The following is a 25113-nucleotide window of genomic DNA, read 5'->3' on the forward strand; positions in this document are numbered from 1 at the left end:
GCAGGTCAAGAATGGATTTCCCAAAACCAGGATGCCTCTTCAGTTTGGGGCTCATGAGAGAAGGTCACCCTGCTCAATTCTTATGGCAGAGAAGCTGGACTCAAAGTTCTCCTGGTGGTAAGGCCTTCCTTGGAGAAAAATAATGGAAAAATCCCTGGGTTTTGCCTCCATCACAGAAATGAATAATGGTGCTGCCATCTGCTGACTAAAGAGCCACATCCAGCCTTGCTTATCCTATGGCATTTTAAAGGCTAGAAGCCATACACCCTGTGTCTTTTGACTAATAACTTCTTTATTCTGGAAAAGGAAATGAAAATCATATTCATATAAACACTGACATTACAAAGTACAGGGAAAAGGGGAAGGGAGAAGGAAAAAAAAATCTCTAAAATCTTGTTAATACTGCCTCACCAAACAAGACCATAATGCTTTGTCCCCTAGTCAATCACTTATATAATAAACCAAATAAAATCTTCTCTGGAAGATACACTGCTCTTCTTTGAGACGGGAGGAAAATGGGACTGGAAGTTGGGGTAGGAGGCTTTATTCTTTTGGCAGATCTTCTCAGTCATTATAGATATTGCTGCACTGTTAATAAAAAATATATGCTTCTCTGTAAAGCATTAAAAAAAAAAAAAATCCAAGGATGAGATGGCTGAGGTCTCAGCTCAAGTATCTCCAAATACATTGTTGTCCATTCCCTGACCTTTCCATGTGTTATTTCTTGGTTGTTTTCCGGATCAATGCCATTCTCTGAAAGGAGAGAAATAAGCAATTCCACAAGTTAGAGTCAGGAATTTTCTAGACCATCTATGTGTGGCTGCACCACAGGCTGAAACCCTCAGGAATTTATAGACACAGGGCAGCTCAGCAGACTCTTGGCTCAAGCACAGTCTATGGGGTCCTAAGAAATGTTTCACTAGGCCACTGGACCCATTTTATTGACCAAAAGACCCAAACTCCTCTATGCTAGCAGTATGGCAAAAATTAAAAAGTAGGAGTTCCCGTCGTGGCGCAGTGGTTAATGAATCCGACTAGGAACCATGAGGTTGCGGGTTCGGTCCCTGCCCTTGCTCAGTGGGTTAACGATCCGGCGTTGCCGTGAGCTGTGGTGTAGGTTGCAGGCGCGGCTCGGATCCTGCGTTGCTGTGGCTCTGGCGTAGGCCAGCGGCTACAGCTCTGATTCAACCCCTAGCCTGGGAACCTCCATATGCCGCGGGAGCGGCCCAAGAAATAGCAACAATAACAACAACAACAACAACAACAAAAAAAGACAAAAAAAAAAAAATTAAAAAGTAGAAGGTGACAGCTCTTGCCTTTTGAGGATTTAAGGGACAGGCCATCAAAACATGTTTTCTATGCTTATCCTCCCTTCCCCACTGTTTCTCTGATGATAATAAAACAGTGATGAGGCCTGTGTTTCAAGCCTGTTGCTACACATAAAAGGAACTGAGGAGTTCCCATTGTGCCTCAGCAGGTTAAGAACCCAACTAGTCCATGAGGATACAGGTTTAATCCCTGGCCTTGCTCAGTGGGTTAAGGATCCAACACTGCCGTGAGCTATGGTGTAGGTCACAGACACGGCTCGGATCTGGTGTTGCTGGGGCTGTGGCATAGGCTGGCAGCTGCAGCTCCTATTTGCCCCCTAGCCTGGGAATTTCCATATGCTGCAGTTGCAGCCCTATTAAAAAGAAAGAAAGAAAAAGAAGCTGACATTTCACACTCGATGATATACAATGAAGGAAAATGACCTCAAGGAGTTAAGGATCCGACGTACTGCCGTGGCTTGGGCTGCTGCTGTGGCGAGGGGTTAGATCCCTGGCCTGGGAACTTCTACATGCGGCAGGCATGTCCTGCCCAGTGACCCCAACGTCTTCCACTATAATCCATCAGGGAAACATTTAGATCATGGGTTTCAAATTTTACTATTATCAGCCAAACTAATGACTTGCCTTTGCCTAGTCCTTTTGACTAAGCGATTGTTTCAACATTATAAAATTTATTGACTGATAAATAAATAAGGCTGAACATTTGGGACCAGAGACAATGCCTTCTGAAGAACACTGCAATCCTTTGATGCAGGCTGTTGGTGGCCTCCTTGTAGGGCTTCTCTATGAGCTCTATAAACACCCCTGCTCCAGAGACCCCAGGCTATGGAAAAGCAAGGTATATTTAGCCAGGACTGCCCACTTGTGCCTGTCAAGCTTGGAAAAAGCCTACTTTCCAATCAGAGTATCTGGTTAAATTAAGACTTGTCAAATGGAGGCCAACATTGCTATCAGACTGACCAATGACAGAGACAGCTTGACCCCTCAGTTCTGCAGTAAGATGGACAGAGGACAAAAGTTAAGCTGGGAAAGAGGCCCGAATGCCTGGGTGTCACCTCCTAGCACAAGTGCAACACACTTCTGCTTTCCTTAAAATTCCCTCAATATGATGTTCAAATCAGCAACAATGAAGGAAGATTTCATAAAAGAGAGGTGGTGGTGGTGAGTTCCACCCATATTAGAAAAACCTAGAATCAACTGCTTTAAGTGACACCCATCAGAATTGAGGAAAAGACCTGAGACTCCATGTGGGAACAGCAAAGCACCCAGGAAATATCAGGCTGATCTCCCATGGAGCCTTGCTGCTTCTTGGCCTCTCTGGCCTTTGGGGAAAGTGACACCTGCAGTGATGGTAGCTGTGTGCATTCCCTCTGAGACACAGCTCAAGGGCTCTGATGTGGCTGCCCTGAGACCCTGAAGACTTCTCACCTGTTTATGAGCTTCTGTGGTGCAAGCTTTTTTGTAGGGTCGGATTTCTTCAGAGCCGAACCCTGGGATCCACATGTTCCACTGGCGTTCTGCAAGGAAGAGGCCCACACAGAGTTAAGAGGACCAGGAAGGCAGCATGAGGGGCAGTGTGACCCTCAGACAAGGGTCAAGAAGGACTAATCTGGGTGATCAACTGAACTAATTAACAGGAACTCTGCCGAGGGTTCTATGCAACACAAATGGGGGAATTGCATATGACGCCTCCAAGGTTTTAAAGAACACCATTTGAACTTCTTGCAAAGAAAAAAGAGGTAAATGAGTCAAAACTTTGAGTGTAGGGGTCCTATGGTTTCCATGCAGCTCTACAGGAAAGGAACATTATCTGTTTCTTCAATGGTCTTGCCCCCTATGCTCAAGGTAACCCCTCTCAAATCCAAAGGAGCAGGAACAGAAAGGCACTCCAAACAAGGTGGAGTTAAGAGTCAAGTCCCAGCTCTACTGCTTCACTGTGGAGCAGTATGATGTTGGGTCTCAGTTTCTTCATCTTTTATATGGTAGTAACAACAGAAATAACCATGTGATCGGGTGGGTGGTTGAGAGCCTTCAATGGCATAATCCCAGAGCCTGGGATAAATACATAGAGATACAGATATAGACACAGGCATGTCCACATCATAGCTCCATGTCCTTGTGCCATTGGACATGACTATCCCTATAAGACTGTCACTAGGAAGTTACCATCCCTGTAAGACTGTCACTACAAGTTACCAGTCTTTCTTCCTTCCTTCCTTTTATTTTTATTAAAAAAAAAAATTTTTTTTTTTTGGTCTTTTTAGGGCCACACTTGCAGCATATGGAGGTTCCCAGGCTGGGGATCAAATTGGAGCTGTAGCCACCGGCCTTCACCAGAGCCACAGCAACTCAGGATCCCAGTTGCGTCTGCAGCCTACACCATAGCTCACGGCAATGCTGGATCCTTAACCACTGAGCGAGGCCAGGGATTGAACCCACGTCCTTGTGGATCCTAGTCAGGTTCGTTAACCACTGAGCCATGAAGGGAACTCCCCAAAGTCCAAAAGTTTGATCAGGTTCCTGCAGGCTCCTAAAGGAACTAAAGTGTGGATCCCTCAGGGGGAAATGAGACCACCTACCTAGATGCAGCTGGACATCCTTTACTTCCAGTGTGCTGGACTTGCGATGCCGAGCAAGCTGGCAGGCTGCTGTCACCACGCTCTCGATAAAATCATCAGCGATCTGCAGCAGCATCTGGGGGAAAAAGGTGGGGGAGAGTAACCAAGACATTGGCAGGGTAGGCTCCTGTTGCTGGGACAACTGAACCGCATATTTAGTCAGGTTTTCTAGCAGAGGGTCTGGAAATCAACATTTGAGCGAAGGTGGGGAAAAGGACTGAGGACAACAAAAGAAAGACATCAACTCATTAACCAGGTGGAGAGAAACTCACACCTCTCTGAGGATGTACTTTCTGTATTTCTACCCAGCAGGGAACAACCAGCCCACCCCTACCCACCCCCCTATATCTTCTTCTGAATTACGTAGGAAAATACAAGTGAATCACTAATTCCTCATTCCTTTATTTAATTAATTTATTTACTTATGGCCACGCCCACAGAATGTGGAATTTTCCAGGCCAGGGGTTGAACCTGCACCACAGTAGCAACCGCAACCTGAGCTGCTGCAGCAATGCTGGATCCTTAGCCCACAGCATCACAAGAGAATTTCATCTTTCATATTCTAAAGGTTTTTTGTTTTGTTTTGTTTTGTTTTGTTTTGGTCTTTTTAGGTGCCACATCCATGGTATATGGAAACTTCTAGGCTGGGGATCAAATCATAGCTGTAGCTGCTGGCCTACACCACAGCTACAGCAATGCCAGATCCAAGCTGTGTCTGCAACCTACACCACAGCTCAGAGCAACACCGGATCCTTGACCCACTGAGCGAAACCAGGGATCGAACCTGCATCCTCATGGGTACTAGTCGGGATCCCTAACCACTGAGCCACGACAGGAACTTCTCCACACATGTGGCACATGTAACAGTGGTTTAACAAATTCTCCGAGTACCCGTTGTAGCTCAGTGGCAACAAATCTGACTAGCATCCACAAGAGCACAGGTTCGATCCCTGGCCTTGCTCAGTTGGTTAAGGATCTGGCTTTGCCATGAGCTGTGGTGTAAGTTGCAGACTCGGCTTGGATTCTGAGTTGCTGTGGCTGTGGTGTAGGCTGGCAGCTGTAGCTCCGACTGGACCCCTAGCCTGGGAATCTCCATACACTGAGGGTGTGGCTCTAAAAAGACCCCCCAAAAAAAAATTCTCATCTACCATAATAGGAAGTCTATGACTATTATAAAATTAATTAACCAAAAATATGTTTAAATATACTACTTAGAAATATGGAGGAATGTTCTAGAAACAATTAAAATTGTTAAAAGTGAGTTGAAAATTGTTAAGACTTCCTACCAACACAGGAGGAAGCTGAATCTCACCCACAGAACCAAAACTCAAATTCAGATTTGTTTGCCTCTGAAGTCTGTGCTTTTATTTATTTTTTTTTCTTATGACCACACCCATAGCATATGGAAGTTCCCAGGCCAGGGACTGGATCTGAGCCACATAGCACCAAACTGGGGACTGAACCCACACTTGTGCTGCAACCCAAGCCATCAGAGTCGGATTCTCAACCCACTGTGCCATAGTAGCAACTCCTAAAGTCTGTGTTCTTTTTTTTTCTTTTTTAGGGCTGCACCAGGAGGTTCCCAGGCTAGGGGTCCAGTTGGTGCTACAGCCGCCAGCCTACACCACAGCAACACAGCAATACCAGATCCTTAACCCACTGAGCGAGGCCAGGGATCAAACCCCCAACCTCATGGTTCCTGGTCAGATTCGTTTCTGTTGTGCCATGAAAGGAACTCTCTAAAGTCTGTGTTCTTTTTTCTTTTTTTTGTCTTTTTTGTTTGTCTTTTCTAGGGCCACACCCATGGCACATGGAGGTACCCAGGCTAGGGGTCTAATCGGAGCTACAGCTGCTGGCCTACGCCAGAGCCATAGCAACTCGGGATCCGAGTAGCGTCTGCGACCTACACCACAGCCCATGGCAATGCCGGATCCTTAACCCACTAAGCAGGCCAGGGATCAAACCCGCAACCTCATGGTTCCTAGTCGGATTCGTTAACCACTGCGCCACGAGGGGAACTCCAAGTCTGTGTTCTTAACAGCTATTCAATACTACTTCTCAGTGACACAGTCTCTAGGGTACCCAACCCCACTTTACCTCCTCCACATCTTCATCCAATTGCTCATTAGGATCCACTTCTCTTACTAAGTCTTGTAATTTCTTCTTGGTCAATACCTAGAGTTAATTGGAAGAACAATTTTCAGCCAAGTATCAAACAAACAAACTCATTACCCTATAATGAAGACTGACAACTTGCTGGGTTTAGTTTCTACTTTCCAAAGAATTATCAATCTGGCGTACCTGATGGTATTACTAAAAGAAAAAAAAAAGGAAAAGAAAGACTATGTTCTCAAGATAGAAGTAGCCTAAGGAAAGGCAGAAAGAACAATATGGAAGAGAGGCCAACATCTGTCAGGTAGTTTATTAAATGCTACATTAATGTGTAATTTTCTGACCACACAAATCATACAGTGCCTCTGCTGACATCGGACATGCTCTTCCACCCTTCCTCCTATGTGCTCAGGTGACAAACTGTCTAATGCTTTTCCTAGCCTACCCAGGCAAAAGCAACCACTTCCTCCTTTGGCCTCTACTGTACTCTGTGTACCCTTCTACCATTGTGTACATTTATAAACTTGTCAGTTTCTTTTTCTTGTCTTTCGTCTTTCCAGGGCTGCGCCACGGCACATGGAGGTTCCCAGGCGAGGAGTCTAATTGGAGCTGTAGCTGCCGACCTATGCCAGAGCCACAGCAACACCAGGTCCTTAACCCACTGAGTGAGGCCAGGGATCAAACCCGAAACCTCATGGTTACTAGTCAGATTCGTTTCTGCTTCGTCACAACGTGAACTCCCCTCTTTCCTTTTTTTTTTTTACCTGGCCGAGCCTGCAGCATGTGGAAGTTCCAGGGCCAGGGATCAAACTTGTGCCACAGCAGTGACCCAAGCCACAGGAGTGACAACACCAGGTCCTTAACCTGATGAGCCACCAGGGAACCCAAAACTGGTCTTCTCTTTTTTGGCTACCCTGCGGTATATGGAGTTCCAGACAAAGGATCACATTCGAGCTGCAGTTACTGTCTATGCCACAGCTGTGGCAATGCCGGATCCTCAACCCTCTGTGCCAGGCCAGCTGTCGAACTTGTGTCCTGGTGCTGCAGAGACATCACCAATCCTGTTGCACCATAGCAGGAACTCTCAAACTTGTCTGTTTCTGACTTAATAGGCTGAAGGCTCCTTGAGGGCAGGGAATATGTGTTGATCTCTGTAAACCAAATATTTGTGCAAGTATACACAAATATGATCCCTCTTTCATAAAGGAAATGTCATATCCTTTCATCCATATCTATGTCATTAAAAAATGATCAAAAATGGAGTTCCTGTCATGGCACAACAGAAAGGAATCCAACTAGAAACCATGAGGTTGTGGGTTTGATCCCTGGCCTCGATCAGCTCAGTGGGTTAAGGATCAGGCGTTGCCGTGAGCTGTGGTGCAGGTCGCAAATGCGGCTCGGATCCTGCATTGCTGTGGCTGTGGTGTAGGCCAGCAGCTATAGCTCCAATTTGACCCCTAGCCTGGGAATCTCTATATGCCATGGGTGTGGCCATAAAAACAAAAAAAGCTAAAGAAAAAAGATCAAAAAGACATACATTAAAAAAAAAGAGACATACACTAAAATGTTAACCACAGTTACTTTTGGGTGGTGGTAGAATTATGGGTTATTTGTTCTTTCTGTTCTTCTAAAGTTTCATGATAAGTATGTATAACATTGGAAATAAGGATAATAGAAGATAATTTTAAAAATAAACATGTGCTGGAGTTCCCGTCGTGGCTCAGTTTAACAAATCCGACTAGGAACCATGAGGTTGCAGGTTCGATCCCTGGCCTTGCTCAGTGGGTTAAGGATCCAGCATTGCCGTGAGCTGTGGTGTAGATTGCAGAGGCGGCTCAGATCCTGCGTTCCTGTGGCTCTGGCGTAGGCCAGCGGTTACAGTTCCAATTTGACCCCTAGCCTGGGAACTTCATATGCCCAGGAGCAGCCTAAGAAATGGCAAAAAAGACAAAAAATGTGTTAATAATGTCTCAGATCTATCCATTCTACCTTTATCACTTAATTCAAGCCTTTGCTACATATCTTGATTTATTGCAAAAGTCTTAGACTTGGTCTTCCTCCAAATCTGCCCCCTTTCTACATTTCTTGCCCTTTCATTGTCAAGTTAATCCTCCTAAGACATACTACTTTTATTATGTCTCTTTTACTCATTAAATATTTGCACAGATTGTTTACTAACTAAAAGTTCCAGTGGAAACTATTGTAGACCCAAAATGTTCTGCTGTAACCCTACCTATACAATTTTACCTTCTGCTCTTCTCCAGCTCCACATTCAGCATGGGTCGGTCTCCTGCCTATCTGCCCAATCCTTCCAATTTACCATCACTAGACCCTCCCCCCATTCTCTTGAAATGTTGCCATCTGATTCTACCCAGCCTACAAGGCCTAAGTCAAGAGATTATACTTATTTTTTATGGCTATGGAGGTCAGAATCAGGATCATAAGGAGAAAGAGTGGGTCAGATTTTAGAAGCATTGCAGAAAACGCATAATGGCAGCAGCTACTAACACAACATTACAAATTATACTTCAATTTTTAAAAAATGGCAGCAGCTAAATGAACTAGTAGGAGAAAAACACTGGAGGCAAGAGTACTTTTATTATAGGAATAATGAATAAGAATCCATTAATTATTAAACTATTTTATTTAACAATTATATAGCATATATGTATATGTAAATATATAAATACCTGTCATAGGCAAGGTGTTTTGTTAATGCACTTATGTATGCCTGTGTATATAGATAAATAAATATATATACACACACACACAAATACTACAAAGTAAAAACTGATAAATGTACATGATATATATATACATATTTTTTTTGCCATGCCTGTGGCATGTGGAAGTTCCCAGGCCAGGGATCGAAACTATACCACAGCAGTGGCCGAAACCACAGCAGTGACAATGCCAGATCCTTAACCCACTGCACCACAAGGGAATTCCTAAATATACATGATATTTTGATAAAGAACTTCAGAAGTCCAAAGGAGGGAAAAGACCGTCTTTCTTAGCTGAAAGGAAGAGGCTGCATCTGAGACGGACATCTCTCAAAGTATTACTGCTTCAAAGAACAGATAAGAGGTGCTCACAGAGAACAAAAAGAGGATGATACCTGATTGTTTTCAGGGCTGAGACGCCCTCCTGTCCCAGGAGTGCCTGGGATCTTTACCACTGTAGTGCTATTGGCCATGGAGCCTTGTGGAGGGGTGCTAGCTGGTTCCGGTTTTATCGATGAGAAATTGGAGAGGTTGATTAGGGCTGAGGGGCCAAACTGGTTCATAATCTGCCGTGCTTTGGACTTCAGCTCATAGAGCTTATCGAGATCTTGTTTCTTTTTGGAGCTATGAGGACCAAGGCCAATCAACTGTAGAAGGAAAACAAGAGAATTAGCTCCGGAAGGACATGTAATAAAGGATGAGTTTTGAAAGTAAAATTCTTCAAGGTGTGTCAGACTTTGAAGGGTCTTCATTTGATACCTGAACATTAAAACTGGAAGGAATGAAGAATGTTCATTGCTCTCACCTGATATTTAGAAACCATCTCTTCTCCAAAAGCTAAATGAAATAGTCCATACAAGTGAAATAAGGAAGAAAGTAAATAAAAGGAGGAATCTTATATACAAAAATAAACAAGAATAAGAAAGATTTTTTTTTGAAGACTTTGTAAAAATAGAATACTTGGTTAAGTAGCACATGCATTATTTCTGAACATCAATTAATGTTAAATTCAAAGAAATCATGGCACAATCACATATTTGAAACCTAGTCACAAAACTTCAGAAAACAGATTAGTTCACTTTGGCATTCCAGAACATGCTTAAGTCTATGTCAGAGCTATGCCTAATAAACATGACTTTTAGCAACTGTTAACAGTAAGCTCTTCACTGTCATCAAAGACAAATTTTCTCTGAGTGTTAGCAATCTTTAAATACATGCAGAGTCCCTAGCCTGGAGTAGCCAAGACTTCTTCATTTTAGAGCCATGAGTCTGACTCTGTGGACCTCAGCTTTGATGTCATCAAGGTTAGAAGCACATTCACCAAGTTCTGCCCACAGTGGCCTCAAGGAGCTTACTTACAGCTATCTGAGTGTCTAGATCTTTAATTACATCAGCAACAGCTGTGAGCCCGGTGAAATGAGAGGCAGCCATTTTCAAAAGCTACCTGTAAATGAACAACTGGCATCAAGCACCACCCTTCCACAGAATCATTTCAGTTGCATGGCCTGGCACATCTTCAAAGACCAGGATCCAGGCAAACTAAATGCAGAGATACATTTCCTTAACTCTACTGGGTACCAAGAAAAAATCCTCTATCTTTTTCATATATAACTTTTAAAAGTAATTAATGATGCAACCTAAATGTCCACTGACAGAGAAATAGATAAAGATGTGGTACATATATACAAAGGAATATTACTTGGCTAAAAAAAGGATGAAACAATGTCATTTGCAGCAACAGAGATGAACCTGGTGATTATCATACTAAGTGAAATAAATCAGAGAAAGACAAATATCATATGATATCACTTATATGTGGAATCTTAAAAAAAATGAAATGAATGAGCTTATTTACAAAACAGTCACAGGATTTGGAAACAAACTATGGTTACCAAAAGGGAAAGGTGTGAGCGAGGGATAAATTAAGAATTTGGGGAGTTCCCGTCGTGGCGCAGCGGTTAACGAATCTGACTAGGAACCATGAGGTTGCGGGTTCGATCCCTGGCCTTGCTCAGTGGGTTAAGGATCTGGTGTTGCCATGAGCTGTGGTGTAGGTCGAAGACTTGGCTCGGATCCCACGTTGCTGTGGTTCTGGCGTAGGCCGGTGGCTACAGCCCCGATTTGACACTTAGCCTGGAAACCTCCGTATGCCGTGAGAGCGGCCCAAGAAATGGCAAAAAAAAAAAAAAAAAAAAAAAAGAATTTGGGATTAACAGGGGAGTTCCCGTCGTGGTGCAAAGGAACACGAATCTGACTAGGAACCATGAGGTTTCAGGTTCGATTCCTGGCCTCGCTCAGTGGATTAAGGATCTGGCGTTGCCACGAGCTGTGGTGTAGGTCGCAGACGCAGCTCGGATCTGGTGTTGCTATGGCTCTGGCCTAGGCCAGCGGCTACAGCTCTGATTCAACCCCTAGCCTGGGAACCTCCATATGCCGTGGTTGTGGCCCTAAAAAGACAAAAGACCAAAAAAATAATAATAATAAATTTGGGATTAACATATACATACTACTATATAAAACAGATATCAACATGGACCTACTATATATATAGCACAGGGAACTCTACAAATATTCTGTAATAACCTATACGGGAAAAGAATCTGAAAAAGAATGGATGTATGTATATACATAACTGAATCACTTTGCTGTACATTTAAAACTAACACAACATTGTAAATCAACTATACACTTAATTAAAAAATAAACATTAAATTTTAATTACTTTAAATTTTAAAGTAGTTATTGGAGTTCCCGTTGTGGTGCAGCGGAAACGAATCTGACTAGGAGCCATGAGGTTGCAGGTTTGATCCCTGGCCTCGCTCAGTGGGTTAAGGATCTGGAATTGCCGTGAGCTGTGTTGTAGGTCACAGACACAGCTCAGATCTGGCGTTGCTGTGGCTCTGGCGTAGGCCAGCAGCTGTAGCTCCGATTGGACCCCTAGCCTGGGAACCTCCATATGCCATAAGTGTGACCCTAAAAAGCCAAAAAAAAAAAAAATTATTGATGATAATAGTAACATAAGATTCTCTCCCAATAAAATGAATGCTCTATTGTTAGCGATAAACTAGCAGGACATGAAACACTTTATTGGCCAAAATTGTGTAATTTGAACATGCAAGAATCATGGCAATGGTTTTCAGCACTTGATAAAGCTTAGCAACCTGAATGAATATCTGCATCTATTCTACTCTTGCCCCAGGTGCTGAGTTCCTCCCCCACAAATTGTCTCTCTAATAGGAGAAATCATCTTCTCCTGGTTTACCCTTAATAAAAGCAACTAACCATGCACTGGTTAAATGACCAAGAGAATCTTGTTGGCCAAAAATAAGCTGAAGGGGGCAGCACAGCACCAGGATTACTTTTTTTTAAACAAGGTATGTGGTCCATGACTCCTTTTCCCTTTCCCTCAAATGTTACCAAAGGAAGAATCAGGAAAGGAAAAGATTGTTAACATAATATTGTTCTAATGTTATAAAAGCAAACTGTTTTCCTAGAGCAAGTTCTATGAAAAAGCCTTATTAAATATTATCTGTATATGGAGTGCCCGTCATGGCTGAGCAGAAATGAATCTGACTAGCATCCACAAGGATGCAGGTTTGATCCCTGGCCTCACTCAGTGCGTTAAGGATCCAGCGTTGCCGTGAGCTGGGGTGTAGGTTGCAGACATGGCTCAGATCCTGAGTTGCTGTGGTGTAGGCTGGGAGCTGCAACTTCCATTCGACCCCTAGCCTGGAAACATCCCTATGGCACGGATGGGGCTCTAAAAAGACAAAAAAATAAATTAAAAAAAAATTTTTAATTGGCTATTAGTTGTAATGAATATACCATACTAATGTAAGAAGTTAAGAATGGAGAAACTGGGTACAGAGTATATAGGAACTGCGTTATCTTGCCAGTTTTTCTGCAAATCTAACACTGAACTAATAGTTTATTTTAAAATGAAAAAAAAGAACAAATTACTAATACACATAACAACAGGAAAGAATCTTAAAATATTTAGGTAAAAAAAGCTAGTCTCAAAAGAATACATACTATATGATTCCATTTATATGAAATTTTAATCTCTAATGATCTAAAAACAAGTCTTTACTGATAGATGGTGCAGAGACTGACGGCACAAGGGAGGGCTGGAGGTTTCTGAGGTGATGTAAAATGTTAAACATCTTGAGTAGGGTGCTGATTACACAGCTGCTAGCTACAGTTATCAAAACTCATGGAACTATATGCTAATAATGTATACATTATATGCAAATTCCACCTCAATAAATTTGGGGAAAAAATAACAACCATGCAATTACTATATATCCTAGCAATTGCAGCCTTGGGCATTTATCTTAGAGAAATGAAAACTTTTTTTAAAATTTTTTCGGTCTTTTTTGTCTTTTTAGAGCTGCACCTAGAGCATATGGAGGTTCCCAGTCTATGGGTGGAATTGGAGCTACAGCTGCCAGCCTATGTCAGAGCCACAGCAACTCCAGATCCAAGCCGTGTCTGTAACCTACACCACAGCTTATGGCAATGCCGGATCCCTAACCCACTGAGCGAGGCCAGGGATCAAACCTACAACCTCATGATTCCTGGTTCGATTTGTTTCCACTGAGCCAAGACAGGAACTCCCAAGAAATGAAAACTTATGTTGACACAAAAACCTGAACATGAATGTTCATAGTAACTTCATTTGTAATTATCACAATTAGTTATCTTTTAATGGGTGAATTATTAAACAAACTGTGGAATATCCGTACCATGGAATACTACTCGGCAAGAAAAAGAAATGAACTATTAATACACACCTCGGATGAACTTCCAGAGAATTATGCTGAGCAAAGGCCAATCCAAAAGGAGTCCATATTGTGATTCCATTTATATAACATTTTTGTCTTTTTTTTTTTTTTTTTGTCTTTTCCAGGGTCGAACCCACGGCATATGGAGGTTCCCAGCCTAGGGGTCTAATAGGAGCTGTAGCCACCGGCCTACGCCACAGCCACAGCAACGCTAGATCCAAGCAGCGTCTGCGACCTACACCACAGCTCACAGCAACGCCAGATCTTTAACCCACCGAGCAAGGCCAGGGATCAAACCCGCAACCTCATGGTTCCTAGTCAGATTCGTTAACCACTGAGCCACGATGGGAACTCCAATTTACATAACATTTTTGAAATGACAAAATTTTACAGAGGACGGATCGGTGAGGCTGTCAGGGGTTGGGTGGGAGGGAGGGAAGTGTAGGTATAAGAGGGCAATGAGGGGTGCTTATGATGGAATTGTTCAATATCTTGATAGCGATGCTGGATAAACCCATAAAAGTGATGAAACTGTATAGGACTTATTATACATACACATACAAGCAAACAAGTGCAAGTAAAACTGGGGCACTCTGAATAAGATTGTTGGGTTGTATCAATGTTGACATCCTGATTGTCATATTATACAAAAGTTTTGCAAAATGTTATCACTGGGAAAAACTGGTGGTGCAAAGTGTACAAGGGATGCATTATTTTTTATAAATCTACAATTATCTCAATTTTTAAAACTGGAAAAACAATATTCTCAAGAGTAAAGAAAGCCCTTCTAAAGATGACCCAAAGCTCAGAAGCCATAATATAGAAGACTAGTATGCTCAATTACACAAAAATAAAAATGTCTACATGGCAATGAACATAACGGACAAATGAAAATATATGCAAAATACATTAGACAAAGGGCTAACTAATTACTTTTATATATTTTTTAAAAACCCTACATATTAGTAAGCACTAATACTCAAAAGAAATATTATGAAAAAATGACAGTACAAGAAGAAGAAATTCAAAGAGTTCTTAAAATAATGAAATGATCCTTATTCTCATTCATAATAAAAATGCAAATTAAAACTACAAGATACTATTTATTCTCCACTTGGCAATGATGAAAAAGTTTTATATATACTGTGTTTGAAAATTTTATGGAGAATTAATCATTTCATAAGTTGTTGGAGGAGTTCCCACTGTGGTAGCAGTGGGTTGAGAATCTGAATGCAGGAATTCTCATCATGGCTCAGTGGTAACAAACCCGAACAGTATCCATGAGGACCCTGGTTCCATCCCTGGCCCTGCTCAGTGGGTTAAGGATCTGGCATTGCCTTGAGCTATGGTGTAGGTTGTAGATGTGGCTCAGATCTTGTGTTGCTGTGGCTGTGGTGCAGGCCAACAGCTGCAGCTAAAATTCCACCCCTAGCTTGGGAACTTCTAAATACTGTGGGTGTGGTCCTAAAAAAAAAAAAAAAAAAAAAAAAAAAAAAAGAATCTGACTGCAGCACCTGGGTTGCTGCTGCTGAGGTGCAGTGTTGCACAATCCCTGGGCCAGAGCAATGGATTAAAGGACCCAGAGCTTCTGTAGCTCAGATACAGCTCCTGGCCTGGGAACTTCTATATGCCACAGGCATGACCATAAAAAAAAAAAGTTTTAGGAGTTCCCGTTGTGGTGTAGCAGAAACGAATCCTACTAGGAACCATGAGGTTGCAGGTTCAATTCCTGGCCTCACTCTGTGGGTCAAGAATCTGGCATTGCTGTGGCTGTGGTGTAGGCCAGCAGCTACAGCTCTGATTAGACCCTGAGCCTGGGAACCTACATATGCCAAGGGTGCGGCCCTACAAAGACAAAAAGACAAAAAAAAAAAAAGTTTTAGGAGTTCCCACTGTGGCTCAGCAGTAATGTACCCAACTAGTATCCATGAGGATGCGGGTTGGATCCCTGGTCCCACTCAGTGGGTTAAGGATCCAACATTGCCGTGAGCTGTGGTATAGGTCACAGGCTTGGATCTTGTGTTGCTGTGGCTATGGTGTAGGCCGGCAGCTGCAGCTCCGATTTGATCCCTAGCCTAGGAAGTTCTATATGCCACGGGTGCAACCGTAAAAAGAAAAAAAAAGTTTTAAAAATTGCTGGAGTGAGGGAAATATAAATCAGTTAGTGATCTCTATAAAGGGCTACTTGGCCCTATGCACCAAAGTAAGAAAAGTTACATTGTTTTGATCCCATAGTTCTGTTTTTAGCAATTTATATACAGTTGAACTTATATGTGAATAGAATACTATACATATAAGGAATTTCAACCTAAATGTCCATCAAAAGTGATATAGTTAAATAGGCTAGGGTATAACTATATAATGGAGTACACTGGAAAAGAATGAGACTCATGAAAATATTATGCTAAGTGAAAGAAACCAGTCACAGACTACATACTGTATGATTCCATTTATATCAAATGTCTAGAATAGACAAATCTATAGAGACAAAAAAGTAGATCAGTGGTTGCTAAGGCTGAGAGGTTGGGGGAGAGGAATAGGGATTAACTGCTAATGGGTATACGGTTTCTTTTAGGGGTGATGGATATCTAGAATAGACCATGGTGATGGTTACACAACCTTGAATGTACCAAAAAAAACTACTGAATTGTATAGTTTAAATTGGTAGATGATATGATATGTTTATATCGAAATAAAGCTACTTTTAGGACTTCCCGCTGGCTGTGGCGCACTGGGATCGGTGGCGTCTTGAGAGCCCTGGGACACAGGTTCAATCCTGGCCCGGCACAGTGGGTTAAAGATCTGGCCTTGCCTCAGCTGTGGCCCAGATCTGACCCCTGGCCTGGGAACTCTGTATACCTCAGGGTGGCCAAAAATGAAAGGTAAGAAAAAAAAGGCTGTTTCTAAAAAATGAGAAAGCTCATGAAATGACCTACAAGATACACTGAAAATGCAAGACGCAGAGTAGTAAGCATAATTGGGGTTTTTTTTGGGTTTTGTGTGGGGTTTTTTTTTTTGTTGTTTTTTGTTTTTGCTTTTTGAGGCCGAAGCTGCACCATATGGAGGTCCCCAGGCTAGGGGTCGAATGGGAGCTGCAGCTGCCAGCCTACACCACAGCCACAGCAATTCGGGATCCAAGATGTGTCTGCAACCTACACCACAGCTCATGGCAAGGCTGGATTGTTAACCCACTGAGTGAGGCAGTGGACCCTGAGCCACACTAGTCAGGTACCCCCAAGCCACAACAGGAACTCTTATTTATTTTAAAAGACACACAATCATAAATGCATACATTATTCCTGGAAAGATACAGAAGAAACTGATAACAATGGTTGTCTTGAGGGGGACAGGAAAGTAGCAGTATCTGGGTGGCTCATGGGACCAAGGTGGGAGACTTATTTTTCATCGTATACCCCAAATTCTGTAATACGTGTATATGTAACCTATTAAAAACATTAAAGTACTATTTGGTTTGTTTCTTCTGAAGAAATAGGTAATACTGATCCCTGTTTTTAAAATATAACAAAAATACAGTACTAGCAATAAAAATGAACCTTGACCTTTATTTCATACCTTATACAAAATAAATTCCAAGCTGATCATAGACTTAAATGTAAAACTGTAAAACTTTTAGAAAATATAGGAGCAAATCTCCTTAACTTTGGGTCAGGCAGAGTTCTTAGATACAACACCAAAAGCCCAATCTACAAAAGAAACTGATAAAGCGGACTTAATCAAAATGTAAAACTGCTATGCCAAAGAAAATAAAGACAAGTCACAGACTAAGAGAAAATATTTACATTATCAAGTATCTGACAAAAAACTTGTATCCAGGGTATATAACGGGCTCTCAAAATTCAATAAAAAAACAAACAACCTGATTAAAAAATGGGCAAAAGAACAGGTCCTTCACCAAAGATGACCTACGGACAGCACATAAACACATGAAGAGATGCTCAATATCATTATTCACTAGGGAAATCCAAATAAAGTCACAATGAGATACCACTGAATACCTATTAGAATAACTAAAATTAAAAATAAAATAGACAATCGGTGTTCCCATCATGGCTCAGTGGTTAATAAACCCGACTAGTAACCATCAAGTTGCGGGTTCAATCCCTGGCCTCGCTCACTCAGTGGGTTGGGGATCAAGCATTGCTCGTGAGCTGTGGTGTAGGTCACAGACGCGGCTCGGATCTGGTGTTGCTGTAGCTGTGGTGTAGGCCAGCAGCTACAGCTTCGATTCAACCCCTAGCCTGGGAACCTCCATGTGTCTTGGGAGCGGCCCTAAAAAGACAAAAGATAATTAAAATAAAATAAAATAAAATAAAGTAGACAAGTGCTAAAGAGGATGTGGAGCAACTGAAACCCTGAGACATTTCCTTTTTTTTTGCTGTGTTGTTTTTAGGGCCACACCTGTGGCATACAGAGGTTCCCAGGCTAGGGGTTAAATCAGAGCTGTAGCTGCTAGCTTACACCACAGCCACAGCAAGGCTGGATCCAAGCCACATCTGTGACGTACACCTCAGCTTGTAGCAACGCTTGATCCTTAACCCACTAAGCAAGGCCAGGGATCAAACCTCATGGCTCCTAGTCGGAGTCAGTTCCGCCAGGCCACAATGGGAACTCCTCAGACATTTCTGATGTGACCGTAAAATGGTGCAGTCTCTTTGGTAAATCGTTTGGCTGTTTATTATACCCACTCTTTTTTTTGTCTTTTTTTCTTTTCTTTCTTTTTTTTTTTTTTTTTTTTTGTCTTTTTGCCATTTCTTGGGCCGCTCCCACAGCATATGGAGGTTCCCAGGCTAGGGGTCTAATTGGAGCTATAGCCACCGGCCTACACCAGAGCCACAGCAATGTGGGATCCGAACCGCATCTGCGACCTACACCACAACTCACGGCAACACCGGATCCTTAACCCACTGAGCAAGGCCAGGGATCGAACCCGCAATTTCATGGTTCCTAGTTGGATTCGTTAACCACTGCGCCATGACGGGAACTCCTGTTTATTACAAAATAAAATATACACTTATCATGACCTGGTAATCCACTCCCAGGTATTTACCCTAGAGAGGTGAAATCTTAGTCACACAAAAATCAGTTATGTGAATGTTCATAGCACTATTATTCAAAATTTCCAAAAACTCAAAACAATTCAGATGTCTTTCAACTAGAAAATGGATAAACAAACTATGGGTTTATCTATAAAAAGGAATACTACTCAGCAACAAAAAGGAGGAACTACTAACATACGCAACACAGATAATTTCAAATGCACTACGCTAAGTGAAAGAGACAAGACTTGATTCCATTTATATGACACTCCAAAAAAGGCAAAGCTATATGGATGGAGAACAGATCAGTGATCCCCACAGGTCTGGGACGGGGGAGGGTCTGACTACAAAAGAGGAGAATGAGAATTTTGGGGGTGGTGGAACTGTTAGGTAACTTGAGTGCTACAGTGCTTACATGACAGGACACACTTGTCACAACTCATAGAACTGTACCCACAAAAAGGTGAATTTTATAAGGAAATTATTTTTTGTTTTTTTTTTTTAGGGCCATACCCATGGCATATGGAGGTTCCCAGGCTAGGGGTCAAATCGGAGCTACAGCTGCTGGCCTACACCACAGCCACAGCGACACAGGATCTGAGCCAAGTCTGCAACCTACACCAGAGCTCATGGCAATGCTGGATCTTTACCCACTGAGCGAGGCCAGGGATGGAGCTCGCAATCTCATGGTTCCTAGTCGGATTCATTTCTGCTGCCCCACGACAGGAACTCCCCATGGTAAGTAAGTTTTAAAATAAATTTAAAAAAATCACACCCTATCAAAATGGTCCAAATTACCTGTTTACTGACAGCTTTCATTAGCCCAGTTGTAGATGATGCTGATCAAGCACAATGGAATGAAGTGACCGTAAATAACCTGAATTCCATTATGTAATGTACCCTAGCTGCCTTTGGGCTACTCAAATTTCCTTAGAATGCCAAGAGATAGGAATGTACTACTGAGTAAAAACAGAGGCATCAAATGTGGGACAGTCTGAGAGGATGATTATAATAGGAAACTCTTTACTAGCTCCTACTATGTGGAAATCATGTGCTACGGGATTCAAGTTGGGAAAATCTATCCCTCAGGGATCTACAGTAGGAAATACTTAATGATTTTTACGAAAACAAGATAGTGTGCCTGGGAGTTCAATTAAATATCCAAGACTATTCTCCCTCCCTTCTCCCATCATATTTAAACTGTAGTTGATAGGCAAGGATGACAAGCCCTGCTTTTCCTTTTAGCAATCTTGTACTGCAAACAGAAATCAAGTTTTAACTCTATTATTATTATTATTGTACCAAGAGACTCTGATTTTTTTTTTTTTTTTTTTTTGGCTTTGCCCAAAGTATGCCGAAGTTCCACAGTGGTGGGGACAGGAATTGAACCTACGTCACAGCAGTGACAATGCCAGATCCTTAACTGCTAGGCCACCAGGGAAATCTAGGATCTGACTTTTCAGAGGGTAACAAAACAGGGGAGACTTTTTTTTTTTTTTTTTTTTTTGCATTTTAGGGCCACATCAGCAGCATATGGAGGTTCCTAAGCCAGGAGTCTTATCAGAGCTACAGCTGCCAGCCTACACCACAGCCACAGCAAGCCAGAACCAAGCCATGTTTGGGACCTCACCATAGCTCACAGCAATGCCGGATACTTAACCCACTGAGCAGGGCCAGGGATTGAACCTGCAACCTCATGGTTCCGAGTCGGATTCATTTCTGCTGTGCCACGATGGGAACTCTCAACAGGGAAGAATTTGAAGTGGTTTTAAGACTGTGGCCCTCTCTGGGCATCTGATCATTAACATTTTTTTTTTTTTTAAGTGAAGAGAATAGGGGAATAGTTGTTTTTACAACCTGTTTAAAAAATGTTTAGGAATTTATTATTTAAACAGAATGCTGGCGTGAAGGGGACTACCATTCTGTGGGCATGGGAGCCCTATCACTGTGGTGCATGACTTAGGATATGGGTTTCCTACCTGGCTATTTCTTTCCTCACTGGCTTTTGATGTATCTAGAGGAGCGCACATTTCCCAGTGCAAATAAACCAAAAAGAATCAATTAATTGCAATCTGTGAGACCTGAAAGGAACACAAATATGGAATTTTTTGTTTTCTAATTTGATCCTGCTTAGGCAATTTCAACTTAACAGAGAGGTAGTACAGTACAATGATCATGGTGGCAGCGTCTAGGTTCAAGTACCAACTCTGCCACTTATTAGCTTCATGTCCTTTAGCAGGATACCTAATCTCTTTATGCCTCAATTTCCTCATCTGAAAAATACAGTTAATCATAAAGTGTACCTCATATGATTGTGGCAATTCACTGAATTTATACATCTAAAGCACTTAGAAGAATGTGTGGTGCATGATAAGTGCAATTTAAAACTTTTGCTGGAGTTCCTGTCATGGTGCAGCAGAAATGAATCCGATTAGGAACCATGACGTTGTGGGTTCTATCCCTGGCCTCGTTCAGTGGGTTGAGGAATGGGCATTGCCATGAGCTGTGGTGTGGGTCGCAGACATGGCTCAGATTCCAAGTTGCTGTGGTTGTGGTGTAGACAGGCAGCTGTAGCTCTGATTCCACCCCTAGCCTGGGAACCTCCAAATGCTGCAGGTGCAGCCCTAAAAAGACAAAAAAAAAAAAAAAAAAAGCTAATATTATATATATAGTCTCCTGTTTTAAATCTTAGTTATAAAAATCAGTATATAAAAACTAAAAGGTAGAAGTGTGGTGCAGTGGGTTAAGAATCCGACTGCAGAGGTGTGGGTTCAATCTCTGACCCAGCACAGTGGGTTAAAGGATCTGGCATTGCTGTGGCCATTAAAAAAGAAAAAAAAAAAAAAAAAAAACCTAAAAGGTTTCACCCATCTTGCTATGTATTGGTGACATCCTATAACCATTCTTATTACTACAGACATTAAAAAAAGAACAGTGGAGTTCTCTTGTGGCACAGCCAGCTAAGGATCCAGTGTTATCGCTGCAGTGGTTTGGGGTGCTGCGATGGCTGGGGTTTGATCTCTGGCCTGGGAACCTCCACATGCAATGAGTGTGGCAAAAAAAGAAAAAAAAAAGACTCAAGTCAGCTGGGCTGAGTGCTATCCTAGTTCTACCACTGGGTTATGTGAGCTCCTTTTAACCAGAATTTCTACATAATTAGAAGGACCAGGCAAATTCTAAAGTTCCCTCCAACTCCAACAACTAGTATCTAAGATTTAAAATTAAGTCTGTATGTACTGTTTTTTTTTTTTTTTTTTTTTTTTTTTGGGTCTTTTTGCCTTTTCTAGAGCCACTCCTGGCACATATGGAGGTTCCCAGGCTAGGAGTCTAATCGCAGCTGTAGATGCTGGCCTACGCCACAGCCACAGCAACTGGGGGTCCGAGCTGCGTCTTTGACCTATACCACAGTTCATGGCAACGCGGGGATCCTTAACTCACTGAGCAAGGCCAGGGGTCAAACCCGCAACCTCATGGTTCCTAGTTGGATGTGTTAACCACTGCACCACGACAGGTATGTATTGATTTTAAAGTTTGTCTTCTGCTTCCAACACACCTGTTTCATGGTACTGGTTGTAAACACAGCCGATATATTGTTTCCAAAGTACTTAGGGACTTCCCCCAAACACCTTGAGTAAAAAGTACTATGTTCTTTGAATTCATGAACCTGTGGCAGGTTTGATCCCAGGTCCAGTACAGTGGGTTAAAGGATCTGCGTTGCTGCAATTGCAGCATAGTTCGCAACTGCAGCATGGGTTTGATCCCTGGCCTGGGAACTTAAACATGCCTTGGTGCAGCTGTGGCGGGGGGGGGGGGGGGGGGGGGAGGGATAACATGTTCTGGAGTTTCTTTGTGGCCTAGTGGTTAAGGATTTGGCATTGCCACTGCTGCAGTGAAAGTCTGATCCTTGGTTTGGGAATTTCTGCATGCCATGAAAGCAGCACCCGCCTCCCCGGGACCTAAAAGTAATATGTTCTATGTTCATATCCACTCTAACACAATGATTCTCTATCAGGTACATTCTTAGAAATCCTATTATAATAATTCAATCAATGCTAGAGCCACAAATGAGTGAAATAAGTAGCACATTTTCCAAAGATAGATGAGGATGCAATTTTGCTGATGGGCAAACTGAGACAAGGCGAGGAATCCACTTAGAAAAGCAGAAAAAACTTCAAACACCTGAGTTTGACTGGGTCTGGGCCACTTAGTACCATGTGATTTCAGGGAAACATTTAACGTCTCTGCACTGATTTCCTTATCTGTGCCATGGGATTAACAATATCTAACTGGTGGGGCAGTAAGCAGTAATTAAATGATTTAATACTTGAAAGTGCTTATGATGGTGTTTGGTTAGTCTGAGTAAGTTTCAGTAAAAGGTATTATTGAAGAAGGGAAGTGACTAGTCCAAGTCTCTCCACCATCCTTATCTGAAAGCGGCTATTTCCAGTAAATGCTTATGCTAAAAATACAGGATACAACTTACCTATATGAACTTTCTAAATGACTATTTTTGAGAGGGAAGGGGCTTCATTTAATGGTTTCCTAACTGGTAAGTGACATTCACTGCATCAATGTCAATACAGTAACAAGACTCAAAGTACTTAAATCTGTAAAAATTTCCCTCTTGAGTTTGAAGTTAGAGCAAAGATTCTAGAAGCATGTTTTCAAGGAGTATTAACCGAGCCTCTCCCATTTGCTATGCAGAGCAGGGTACTGTAACAAAATTTCCATCTAATCAATCATTGACTCAGTGTAACCCTAAGCCCTGTTTGGACTTTAGCCTCCTTAGAGGTAAAATATGAGTTTATAAAAGATGATCTTGGGAGTTCCCTGGTGGTCTAGTGGTTAGTACTTGGTGCTTTCACCGCTGCTGTTCCAAACCCTGGTCTGGGAACAGAGAAACAGATATCCTCCTACATAAAGCCGCTGCAAGCCCGGGGGTGTGGGGGGACGCCTGATATTTCCGGGGTCTCTCCATCTCTGTCATTCTCTTCTTTGAAATGCAGAGATCTATGCTAAATATCGGAGTTGAGTGGAATGGGATTTAAAGCACTTATAAAGTACACAACTGAGTTCAAACTGCTTTAACTTCACACCAGTGCTACTCCTGAAGGAGCAGAAAACGAAGATGCTTGGCTTCCTAGATCGTTCTGACACGATAAGCCTGCCAAAAGCCAAATAGGCAGCGTGAAGGAGTCGTCTTCCCCTGAATACATCCTTTACCATTCCCGGTTCAGAGAATATGAGGGGATGGGGGAAGGATCACTATGTCTTTTTCAAACTCTCTCCCCTTCCCTTGGAGGCTGATCTACTTACAGACACAGCCCCTTACACTCTCCGCTTTTAGGATCTCAGGTCCTCATAGTCCTGTTCCCTCAGGTACTTCGGAGTCTGCAAGCCCCGATCCGGTCCCCAAAGAAGCGCGTCTTCACTGCCCGCTCCTGTTCTTCCCAAACCCAAATGTTCTCTTACCGCTCCTGCCTCTCAGGAACCTGTCTTCGCTGCCCTGTTTCTGAATCGTTAGAAGCCTGGGTCTTCACTGTTCCGCTTCTGCCGCTTAAGAGCCCAAGTCCTAACAGCTTCGCTTTTACCTCTCAGGAGTCCGTGTCTTCACACCCCGTTCAGTTCCGACCCTCTCCTCTTAGAAGCACGGATCCTCATAATCCTATCTCTCTCAACTCGCTTTCCCTTGCGTGCGGGAGAACTCACATCCATCCCGGTTCCCTAAGTCCCGTCTGGAGCCCAGGTCCCCACAGCCGCGTCTTCTCCGATCCCCGAGCCCCTCAGTCCCGTCCCACGAGCCTGATTCCTCACACAGCCCAGTCTCCTTCACAATTTGGCTCTTCGAACACTGACCACTGTGGTCTGGGTCCTGACTCCCTCCTCCCGCTCTTATTCCTCAACTGCCAGGGCCCAAGACTCACAGGCAGCAGCGTCTATCTCCCCATGATATGCGGAGACTGCCCCAGTGAAGCGTTCGTCTCAGCAGCCGGTCCGACTGCTCGGCCCTCCCCGAGTACTTCCGGCACCGCTCCCCGCCTCCAACCCGGAAACGCGCGGCTCTTCCGGCTGGCGGGCGCGCGCCTGCTTTGCGCAGGCGCAGACTGCTCTCCGACACGTGGTCGCCGTTCTGCGCTGTAGCTCAGTTCTGGTGGTTAGGTTTTTTCGGCTTGTGGTTAATGGGCAGTGTAAGCAAACTATGCGCTTTGTATTCTGGCGGTACGAACCCTGCCCTAGCTATTTCTTTCCGACTCTGCCTGCTGTGTATATCGCTATCATGACCAGCATTGACGTCCTCGGATGGCTTAGAGGTCGCCATTTTTGGTTGGTGTCTTTGTCGTGCTATCAGGAAGGTAATAACTCGTGGGACAGCAACACTCCATAGATATCCCGTTGGACCCCAGCAGGAAAAATCTGAGGACAAGGGAGACCGATTGGGTTATGACTGTGAATAGGCAGTTAATAATAATAGTAATAATTGAGCCCTTACT

The 25113-nt window shown here is 43.0% G+C and overlaps 1 protein-coding gene across 3 annotated transcripts; it reads right to left on the bottom strand.

Annotated features, from left to right (window-relative positions):
- Positions 1 to 272: 272 nt before the first annotated feature.
- On the bottom strand, positions 273 to 24646 carry TAF12 (TATA-box binding protein associated factor 12). Of its 3 annotated transcripts, XM_021095677.2 has the most exons (7): positions 24547 to 24646; positions 10141 to 10225; positions 9177 to 9428; positions 6044 to 6121; positions 3908 to 4022; positions 2757 to 2845; positions 273 to 753 (listed from the first exon to the last, which is right to left on the bottom strand). In XM_021095677.2, the coding sequence occupies exons 2-7, from the start codon at positions 10210 to 10212 to the stop codon at positions 718 to 720; spliced, it is 642 nt and encodes a 213-aa protein (XP_020951336.1). In that variant the 5' UTR covers positions 10213 to 10225; positions 24547 to 24646; the 3' UTR covers positions 273 to 717. The 3 variants fall into 3 exon arrangements, with proteins under 3 accessions (XP_020951336.1, XP_020951337.1, XP_020951338.1); XM_021095678.2 differs by lacking the exon at positions 10141 to 10225; XM_021095679.2 differs by lacking the exon at positions 10141 to 10225 and having other exon boundaries at positions 24095 to 24646.
- Between the last annotated feature and the right edge of the window lie 467 nt (positions 24647 to 25113).

This window comes from Sus scrofa, chromosome 6 (genome assembly GCF_054392235.1).
Source record: "Sus scrofa isolate SSC_HxYL_T2T_F1_AM1 chromosome 6, Sscrofa_HxYL_maternal_Yorkshire_Landrace_v2.0, whole genome shotgun sequence".
NCBI classification, from domain to species: domain Eukaryota; kingdom Metazoa; phylum Chordata; class Mammalia; order Artiodactyla; family Suidae; genus Sus; species Sus scrofa.